The 10,399-nt window shown below is 35.2% G+C and overlaps 2 protein-coding genes across 2 annotated transcripts; one reads left to right on the top strand and one right to left on the bottom strand.

Annotated features, from left to right (window-relative positions):
• Positions 1–348: 348 nt before the first annotated feature.
• LOC129870602 (60S acidic ribosomal protein P3-like) lies at positions 349–890 on the bottom strand. The gene has a single exon (XM_055945420.1). It carries the CDS (start codon positions 800–802, stop codon positions 449–451), a length of 354 nt encoding a protein of 117 aa, XP_055801395.1. The 5' UTR covers positions 803–890; the 3' UTR covers positions 349–448.
• Positions 891–3,025: 2,135 nt separating this feature from the next.
• LOC129870174 (nucleobase-ascorbate transporter 6-like) lies at positions 3,026–10,162 on the top strand. Its single transcript, XM_055944824.1, has 14 exons — positions 3,026–3,332; positions 4,039–4,136; positions 4,212–4,385; positions 4,685–4,785; positions 5,114–5,189; positions 5,323–5,382; positions 5,487–5,671; positions 6,986–7,082; positions 7,628–7,714; positions 8,868–8,926; positions 9,016–9,107; positions 9,217–9,294; positions 9,395–9,555; positions 9,670–10,162. Exons 1-14 carry the CDS (start codon positions 3,041–3,043, stop codon positions 9,886–9,888), a joined length of 1,779 nt encoding a protein of 592 aa, XP_055800799.1. The 5' UTR covers positions 3,026–3,040; the 3' UTR covers positions 9,889–10,162.
• Positions 10,163–10,399: the final 237 nt, after the last annotated feature.

The following is a 10,399-nucleotide window of genomic DNA, read 5'->3' as shown; positions in this document are numbered from 1 at the left end:
CTAAAATGGAAAAGAACTAAACCATCATCAAAATTTCAAGGCCAAGGGGTATGTGAAAAGATTTTCAAAGCACTGAATTTGAGTTCATCTTTTCAATATTTTTTCAGAAATTCTAAATCAAAAATAGCAACCAGAACTACAGCTATTGCTTGTAGGGCTCAAGGCTAGCACCTTGAAGAATCTTAGCAAACTTGTATATTTTTTTAATTACCAAATGATTTAGATAAGGAGATAACTTGTTTAGTGCTCTCTGTATTGGTTATGTATGTTAGTAGTAGTACTATATGTTTTAACAAAGATTGAATTTTGAAGAAAAATAAGAAGTGGCTTCTAATTTAAAAAAATAAATAAAAAAATCCAATGTTTATCAAAACTTTAGAACCAACAAAATGAAGCTAACAAAAGATGCAGTAACACAAAAATTATACTACTATATAGTAATGTCAATCTAGTCAAAGAGTGAGAATCCCAAATCGTCGTCACTCTCTTCTTTCTCTTCCTTTTTCTCCTCAACTGGAGCTGCTTCGGCAGCTGCTGCACCACCAGAAGGAGCTGATTCTTCTGCTGCTGCTCCTCCACCACCGCCACCACCACCAATGATCACCTGGAAAACAGTAGAGGAAGGTGTAATAAAGGAGAAAGATGATTGAACACCACCAGAAGAGTCAGAAACAAGAGCAGCTTGAACAAGCTTGCGTTGAAGATCATAGGTACAAGAAGCAGATGCTTCCAGATCACCCTTGTATTGCTTAGCACTCCATTCATCTCCTGACCCTTTGAAAACAAAGGTGAAAACTCCCATTTTTGCAGCTTACTCTTCTCTTTCTCGCTATAAAGATAAAGATGATAACAGAGGCGTGTTAGTGTGTAAGGGTTAGATAAGTTAAAGATATAATAGGGCTGAAATTAAATTTTACCAATGGGCTTATAGTCCTTTATGTTTAAAAGGAGTCCTTTAGGTTAGGCGGCCCAACAAATTAATTTGGGTATTGGTAAATACCGAATATTGAACGATATATTTATAAATACCGAATATCGAAATCGAAATACCAAAATTTAATATTTCGGTATCGAATATCAAATCGAATTACCGAATATCGAATACCAAAATACCAAAATTGCCGATTCGATTCGATAATTTGGTTTTCGATATTTTATGCCCACCCCTAGGCAACAACATAATACCATCCTCTATAAAGTTGCTTTTCCCTTTTTCTTCTCTCCTTAAACCTTTTCATTTTCAATTTATTGCCACGTACTCGCTTGAGATGGTGGAAAAGCTTTATTGTCTTATTTCAATTTGTTTCTCCGGTTTGATTTCATATAAAATTTTAAAAAGTTTATTTTATAAATTTTATGATTTTAAATTTAAAATATGTAGAATAAATTAAAATATTAGTTAATCTTATACTTTTAAGAATATCATATAAAAATTAAAATTAAAAATTATCAAAAAAATAAAGAAATATTTTTTTTAAATTGGGAAGTACAATAAATTGTAGTTTTCTTGTTACTTTTTTGTTAGCATTTTCGTTTACACTTTTTATGCTTGGGAAAAAGATTAAATATACCTCCTTAATTATTTAAGGAAAAATTTCTCAAAATTTATTAGTTTAGGAGCTAATTACTTAGATATACTCTAATTTGTAGTATTACGAATTTTATCAAATTTTGATATGTTCAGATACATGTATCTCGGGATACATGAGATCAAAATTAGGTGTAATTTGTTCTAGAAATACTGTATACAGATGGATTCATATGTATCTGAGATGCATAACAAATCTCGCTCGCCTTCCTCTTATCTCGCTTGTCACACTCCTATGTATCTAGTATCCAAGATACATGCGAATCACACTAGGTATATATAGAGACATGTATCTAGTGTATATCTATTGTGATTTAGATGTATCTGGGATACATAACTATCTCACTCGTCTCTCTCCCTATTTTAGTGTATCTGATAGCAAAAATACACATATTTAGATATATTTTCCTCAATATATGATAGAAAATTATTAATTAATTACAAGATACATAATCATTTGAAAAGTACAAATTAAATTAGGATATATGGTGTAGATGTATGTCAAGGTAGTTTTCCCATTTAAAAGGTTCAGTTTATTCTCGTTATGTTTTTTTGGCTAAAAAATGCCTTCAACAAACAAAATAGATAAAAATATTTTCCTTCTATTGGTTGCTCCAAAATAAGAAACTTTTACTCTTGAACTACGCAAACTAAGGTAATTATTCTCAATTTAAAGTTAGAAACATACGCTTTTAATCGTGAAGACTTGAAAAAAAAAATTATATTGGAGATTATGAAACTAATTTGACTATTTAAATGACAATTTACTATGATTTTAATTTTATATCAAATTAGTTACTTGTATTATTTTTTAACTAAATATTTATTCTATTGTTTTCTTTCAAAATTGTTATACTGGTCTTCGAATGTAATTTGGAATAACTTAAAAAGTTACAATAAGTAATATAATATACTAAGGTGTAATTGAATTTAATTTTGTTGATCATATAACTTTTATAGTAAGTAAATTAAATTCCTTATTATTAACATAGAAAAATAAATTTTAATAGTTATGCCAAAAAAGTATGTGATATATGTTTTAAAAAAAATTCATAATGTATAAAGAGTTGGAAAGAAAAAAAGAAAGTATATGTCATTATTTAAAATGGGGAGCGTATATTTTTTTTCCTCTTACATGTTATATGTCTCACTGATTCTAACCATCCACCTTCACCTCTAAGAAATTTTTTAAAAAACATTAGGTCATTTTTCTTGTTTTTCTAGCAACTGCTAGGTAAAATAATATTTTAAAGCTATTTTACTAGTCAAAAAGATATTTTTGAGACAAAAAATATAAGCAAAAGGACTTTTTAAAGCTAAAATTAAAACTTAGCCATTTTGAACTTTGGACTTTCGAGTATAAACTTTACACTGGCAAGCACTAGTTGTTACAGTTTCATTTTCTCTGTCTTTTTTTTTTTTTTAAATTGTTGGTATAAAGTTAGTAGGTATATGGTTATAGTAACATGTGGTTTGTTGTTCGAATCTCGTCATTCTTGGGTACAGAATTTCTTTCCGACTAGACAAAAAAGTTTGGGTGTTTTCTCTAGAAAGTTGGGTAAACTTTGGGTTTTGCTTTATACTGTTGAACACTTGAGTTCCAGTGTTTTCTTTGAGTTTGTAGAGGAAGAAATGGCAGGTGGAGGAGCAGCTCCAGCAGCAAAGTCAGATGACCCAGCTCCACATCCAACAAAAGATCAGCTTCCCAATGTTTCCTACTGTATTACTAGTCCTCCCCCATGGCGTAAGTCCATACCTCTGCTCTGTTACTGTTTGAGGTTTGATAGGAGTCTTGGGGGAAGCTTATATCTACTTTCTCAATGTTTCTTTCTTTTTTGTCTTGTATTGTATCTTTTCCTTTTCCTCAACTCTCTCTGCCTAACTGATATAGAGAATTCATATTGCTGACCTAACTAATTTGTGATTGATTGGTATTTTTATCCTACAACCGGTCTCAATTACGGGTTGCAGTAAATTGACAGCTAATTATGTTTTTGTTGGCAAATTGAGATCTTGAAAAATTTCTCAGCTATGTGCTCCCCCTTCTTTTGGTAAAAAAGATGGGTTTATTTTTCGTTCCACGTGTGCTTAAAGTATATAGCTCAGGCTAATTTTGGGTCTCCTGTAATTACTGGAATCTCTTTTATCTGCATATATCTTAAATGCCTCTAACCGTGCCCATATCAGGTTACATGAAAATAACTTGTTCAAGAGTTTCATGGCGAGTAGGCTCATTTTGTGAAACTATTATATTGGTGATTGACAACTATGCTTCCTCGTATTGCTCTTGAACAAAGAGTCAACCAGATACTTCTCTGTACTAACATCCTTAAATATGTACCATTTCAAATAAAATAAAATAAATAATATTTCTTTAAATATGTTTTTACCAGTTTCACCATAATCTGTATGTTGTACCATGCTGATTTTGTTGAATTGTTGGAATGCAGCTGAGGCTATCCTTCTTGGATTTCAACATTACCTTGTTATGCTTGGTACAACAGTTATCATTCCTACGGCTTTGGTTCCCCAAATGGGAGGTGGAAATGTGAGGCCTCTTAACACAATTAAGCTGTTTAACTACATAACCCATGATTGATTTTTGTTACGTGACCTTTTGCAGGAGGAAAAGGCAAAAGTTATTCAGACATTGCTATTTGTTTCTGGGTTGAACACCTTGTTACAGACTTCCTTTGGGACTAGGCTGCCTGCTGTGATTGGCGGGTCCTATACCTTTGTTGCACCTACAATTTCAATAATCCTTTCTGGTCGATGGGAGGACCCAGACCCTGTTTCGGTTGGTCTCTTCAGACATTGTATTTCTTCTTCTGTGTGAATACGTAATGATCTCAGCGTTAAAACGTCAAAAAATAAATAACAACAATTTTTTAATTATTATGTTGCTTGCATTTAGCAATTTTAAACGAGCTGCTTATTTTTTTCTTTTTATGATACATATTGGTGTATCTTCCTTTTAATTCTCTAATGGAAGGGAAGATATGTGGAGACACAGTGTAAGATATTATGAGACTCATCTGTTGCATCTTAGAGATATTTGGTCCTTATTGATTGTAAACATCTCCTATGACTCATCAGAGATTCAAGAAGATAATGCGAGCCACCCAAGGTGCACTTATTGTTGCTTCAACACTTCAGATTGTCCTGGGTTTCAGTGGTCTCTGGCGCAACGTTGTAAGGTTTGTCAATGTCACAATGCTTATGCATGCCGTAAACTATTCATTACCTATAGCATAATTCATACTTCAAATTGTCCTTCTCTATGCACCCAAATCATAATTCTCATGTAGTACCTTCTCCTTCATCCATCATTTTGGTGAAGTGATATATTTCTGCACTTCGCATAGTGTTCTTCTATGCTAGTGTATCAAGCTAAACCTCCAAAGATTATTCATTGTGGTTTGTTGTCTGTATGTTCATGGCAAAGGCTTCATTTAGATACTGTGGAAACTAGCTCTTGTTAACATTTTATGTTCTGTTAACATTTTATGTTCTGTGGATTCATAGGTTTCTGACCCCACTTTCAGCTGTTCCGTTGGTGTCTCTTGTTGGCTTTGGGCTTTATGAGTTTGGTTTTCCTGGGGTAAGTATACAACCTCGCTGAACTGATTCTGAAGTATCAATCCTATAGTACATTACAAGTTTTCTGTTTGGGTGTTCATGGACTTGTTCCCTAGTTTGCTGTTAAAGTGAAAACAAACATCTTCTCTGTTTAGGTTGCCAAATGTGTTGAAGTTGGGTTGCCACAGTTGGTCCTCTTGGTCATCTTCTCTCAGGTGGGATGCTATTTGGGAAATCAAATTTTCCTTTTGAACATTATTTATGTTGGAAGGCATCATTAGACATGAAACTTACAAAGTTAACTTGGTGGTTAATGCAGTATTTGGCCCATCTGATACGCCCAGGGAAGCATATCTTTGATCGCTTTGCTGTTCTCTTCACGGTGGCAATCACATGGATTTATGCGTACATTCTTACTGTGGGTGGGGCTTATAATGACAAGGCACTAAAGACCCAGATAAGCTGCAGAACTGATCGGGCTGGACTTATTGGCGCTGCTCCCTGGTAAGTCCTCTTCTTTTATTATTTTACAGGGGATATTCTTGTGCGTTTTTCTTTCATAACCTCTAGGCATAATGGAGGAATGCTTGTGCACATTAATATTCATTAATTCTCGCACAGAAAATAATTAACCTATTTCATGTTTAAATCTGCAAGGTAGTTTCTTTGTGAAATTGCCTACACTTCGGAAATGGTAAAAGCTATTATTTTTGTTTTTATAACCCTTGGACCAAACTCCATCTTGGTGAAGAATAATCAGTCCCAAGCTTGGATAAATAGTGGGGTTCTGGTTGGTTAATACTCAGAGGAGAAATCCTAACTATGCAAAAAGTTCATGTCGCCAACTCCAACTAATTGAAATTGAGGGATAGTTGAATAATTGATATTATTGTGCACACTAAGGATTTCTTGTCTTCTCCATTTCATCATTCCAGTTTCCACTAATAGGCCAATCATCATGGCACATGATGCAATTGTCAAAAGCAAAGGTTTCCACTTTACTTAGTAGGTTTGTTTAAGTGTCTGTATTCGCTTAACTTCCTACTTGATTTCTCCGTCAGTTTGTCAAAATGATGCTTTTCCTTCCAATGTAACTGGGTGACTGTTGGGTTGGACACATTTTCCAAAATACTTCACTAGAAACAAAAAAAGACCAACATTTTGGAAGGAGAGCAATTTTTGTTTTGCGAAGACCAAAGTGTAACTTACAGAAACTGAAGATAATGAAAATTGTTCAGTTTTCCAGAAAACCCAAGAAAGAAAAAAAGATTAGCTTGTTCTTCCTGCTGAAACCCTTCTTTGTAATAGAAAATTCTTTCACTTTGGACTTCCTTTCTTCATGATGCTATCTAAACAAGGTATACTGCGCCGTTACATTTTATATAACAATATTTGATCACGCAAGTTGTAGTTGTTAGTTCGACTTATATATTTTATTAGTAATAGTGGAAAAAAATATTAAAGTAATGGTTGAAAGGGTAGTTTAATAGAGAAAATACCAGAACATACTTTTAAAGTTCATAATGAATGTGCTGTCTTGAAAGTTGTGAAACTATTATCGATATGGACTTGTATCCAATAGTTTGGGATTGCAACAGAAGTACTACTATATTCCCCTCCCTTTTCGCTTGCTTTATTTTTTAGCTAATTCCCTTCATCTTTTACTATTTCATTTTTTCATTGTTGTTTTTCCTTGTCTTGTCTTGTCTTTCCTTCTTTCTTTCTTTTTTATGTTTCTATGTACTAACTCATTGATCTAATACATGATACTTTATTGAATTGTTGTAATATTTTCATAATTTGCCGGATTATCTGCAGGATTAGAGTTCCATATCCTTTTCAATGGGGAGCACCTTCATTTGATGCTGGTGAAGCATTTGCTATGATGATGGCTACATTTGTTGCTCTTGTAGAGGTTTGTCACCCATCAGAACTTCAGTACATAGTGAATATTGTACTACTATCTGATACTAGCATTTTTGTGGTGCTGTAATCTATATTTCTTGCCCACCCTCCCTCTCCCCAGTTGTCAATACTGGTACTTTTCTACTTTGCTCCCTTGTTGACTCAAATCCCCCAAACTCAAGGATGGATGAGAAGGGTCTTCCTACTCGGGCTTATCTCTCGTCTATATTCTCTGGCATGCTTACAAATGTTGTAGGTCTGCGTTTCTATTTTGATATTTCTGTTGCTTTGTTACGTAGTACTCTCTACTTGCATTAGGGTGCAATGAATATAATGACACCTCAGGTTGTTGGTTCAGATTATATAGGTTACTTGTTAACCTACAGCTATCTCTCTCTTATTATCCCCTGCTCTGTTCTGCCCTTCTTTAAATTCTTCTATCGTTTCTTTAATTTTATTCCACAATTTTCCTTGTGAGTATGGATACTTTTATGCTTGTCAATATGTAGAGCTGAAGCTAATCTCTTTCTTGCTTGTGCTTTCTGGTATTTTCAGTCTACTGGTGCTTTTATTGCAGTTGCAAGATATGCAAGTGCCACTCCCATGCCACCATCTATACTCAGCCGGGGCGTAGGTTGGCAGGTAAGCAGATGCTACCCCCCCCCCCCCCCCCCCGTAAACTCCACTCCCCAATCCCACCATTTTATAATACAATGACGAAAAAGGGAAAATGCAAACAATTTTATTATTTTGTTGAACTAGAACGTACAGTCAAATGCATAGGGTGGTTTGAAAGGTTATATGGAGAGTCATGACATAGTTTCAGTCTTCTCAGATTAGCTTTTTCCACCAGAAGATTTCACCTTTGGTATAACAAATTTCTTCAGCTAGTATCCCAAGTCTGTCACATGACTCTTTAGCTAGTACCTGTCTGTCACATGACTCTCTCCATGCATTGCTCGAGTAAAATGCGTCCCCTCAATCGAAGCCGGAGTTGTTTAGGTCTTGTTCAGCGCTGCAAAGCTAACATTCTGAGTCACCATGGTTACTGATTTTTCTAAGTGGATCCACTTCGGTATGGCAGTGTAATGGTGCTATCGTTCTTTATGTTGCTTAAGGGATAAGTCAAAGCCAAAGCCCTGCATACCCATCTGACAACCCTTGTCTTGAAACTTTATTATTGCCAGGCCTTGCTTCCTTGTATGATTTCTAGTATTTGTTTTCCTTCTTCTCTACTCTCTATCTTTCATTCTCTTCCCCCATTTTGGTGGGAGGATTAGTTTATCTTGCAGAACGAGATTTGGAAATTACTACATGCCTTCTTTTCCTCTCTAGTTATTGAGTTTCTCACGTTTCTGTCTACACGACATATGGGCATGGTCTGAAACTTATGCAAGCCTCTGAATTACTGTATTGGGAAAAATGAAGGCGGTAGAGGGATGGAGGAGTGGGGATCAACTGGATCTGGATCATGGAAATAGAAAGGACCTTTTATATTCTCTTTTTTTTTTGGATTGGGGGGGGGGGAGTTATGAGGATCATTGAAGAAAGTTTCTGGATCATGGAAAGAGAAAGGACCTTTTATATTCTCTTATCTTTTTTTTTTAAATATTGGGGGGGGGGGTATGAGAGCATATATGGACAGACAATTAATATGGTACTCTCCCTTTGATTCACGAGAAGGATGATTGTTCTTGCACTTCCTCACTCCGATCTCTTGCCAAAGTGCTCCCTAATTATCATCATATGACGAAACTTTTTGCTGTAGTTACTTTCCAAATCTGTGTTATGTCAGGGAATTGGCATTTTACTGTCGGGTTTGTTTGGCACTGGGAATGGATCTTCTGTAGCTGTGTAAGTACAGGCAAAATCTTCTTCAGCACAATAAGATGAAATAAATTAGTCATCTAAGACGAATTAACTTTCCCTTCGTACACATGCAGTGAAAATGCTGGTCTTTTAGCACTAACACGCGTTGGCAGCCGAAGAGTTGTTCAGATATCAGCAGGGTTTATGATTTTCTTTTCAATTCTTGGTAAATGTCCTGTCCAAGTATTTTGTTGATTTTCGCTGATATTCGATTTGTTCCTCCTTGCTCCTCTTTTGCATGTTAATTTATCTTAATGCACTTTGTTTCTCTTCAGGAAAATTTGGAGCCGTCTTTGCTTCGATTCCAGCACCCATTGTAGGCGCTCTGTATTGCCTATTCTTTGCTTACGTAGGTATGTAAATATGCAAGGGAAGCCCCGTGTCATGATCACTACCAATATGTGGTTCACGTTATGATGAGTTAGTGATTTCCTTGGTTCTCTTTCTTTGTAGGGGTTGGAGGCTTAAGCTTCCTTCAGTTCTGCAATCTTAATAGTTTCCGTAACAAGTTTATATTGGGTTTCTCTATCTTTCTGGGTTTATCAGTACCACAGTACTTCAATGAATACACTGTCATTGCTGGTTATGGACCTGTTCACACACATGGACGATGGGTATTAGCAATTAGCTCTATCTCAATACATCTTAACATTTTGGTTTTCCCTTTGATTTCGTCCAATTATTGAGAAGTCGCTGAAAAGAGTTACTTGTGCTTTGTTATTCTTCAGTTCAATGACATGGTCAATGTGCCCTTCTCATCGGAAGCTTTTGTTGCTGGCATCTTGGCTTATTTCCTGGACAACACAATGCACAAAAAGGATAATTCAATAAAGAAAGACAGAGGCAAGCCCTGGTGGAACAAGTTCCGGTCCTTCAAGAGTGACACAAGAAGTGAGGAATTCTACTCCCTTCCCTTCAATCTCAACAAGTATTTCCCGTCAGTATGAATTACAGGGATCATATGGAGGAACAAAACAAAAGGGTTCATACACTTCACGTGAGTCCCTTCTCAATGAAATCTTCGTTGGGGCCTCATTGCTGCTACACATATTTTCTTTTATATGTACCCAGTTACATGCAAAAAAAGAAAGTATAACTAGTCTGACCATTTTGAAGTTGCTTAGTGAATTTGTTTATTGTTATTTTTCTGTTGTAAATTGATGGATATGTGGATTTAAGTAGCAATATAGCAAGTCTGGTATTTTCTACTCGTTGCAAAAATCTAACCAGCAAACAAGCTAGCACATCCACTTCCTCCTCTAAGCCACTTTATTGTTGTTTTTCGTTTTCGAATTGTAAAATTGGTACCAGTATTCTATTTTAGGTTGTAACATGTAGGAGTTGAGAAGTTTTTGTTCCATCTTATAGGTTCTTGGACTTGACGCTGCACTTCTTGTATTTATCGAAATCTTTTTAAAGGGAAAGGAACAACAATTGTGAAAAAGGAAGGATATCAAT

The sequence above is a fragment of the Solanum dulcamara genome, chromosome 10, assembly GCF_947179165.1.
Source record: "Solanum dulcamara chromosome 10, daSolDulc1.2, whole genome shotgun sequence".
Lineage (NCBI taxonomy): Eukaryota > Viridiplantae > Streptophyta > Magnoliopsida > Solanales > Solanaceae > Solanum > Solanum dulcamara.
The sequence above is the reverse complement of the archived record's forward strand: the minus strand, read 5'-3'. Positions and strand labels throughout refer to the sequence as shown.

Excerpts from the sequence above, each read along its gene's own strand:
- LOC129870602 (XM_055945420.1), bottom strand. The coding sequence starts at position 802 with ATGGGAGTTTTCACCTTTGTTTTCAAAGGGTCAGGAGATGAATGGAGT.
- LOC129870174 (XM_055944824.1), top strand. The coding sequence starts at position 3,041 with ATGGTTATAGTAACATGTGGTTTGTTGTTCGAATCTCGTCATTCTTGG. Across the intron at positions 4,386-4,684 it reads AGGACCCAGACCCTGTTTCG|AGATTCAAGAAGATAATGCG; the intron begins GTTGGTCTCTTC and ends ATGACTCATCAG. Across the intron at positions 5,383-5,486 it reads TCTTGGTCATCTTCTCTCAG|TATTTGGCCCATCTGATACG; the intron begins GTGGGATGCTAT and ends TGGTTAATGCAG.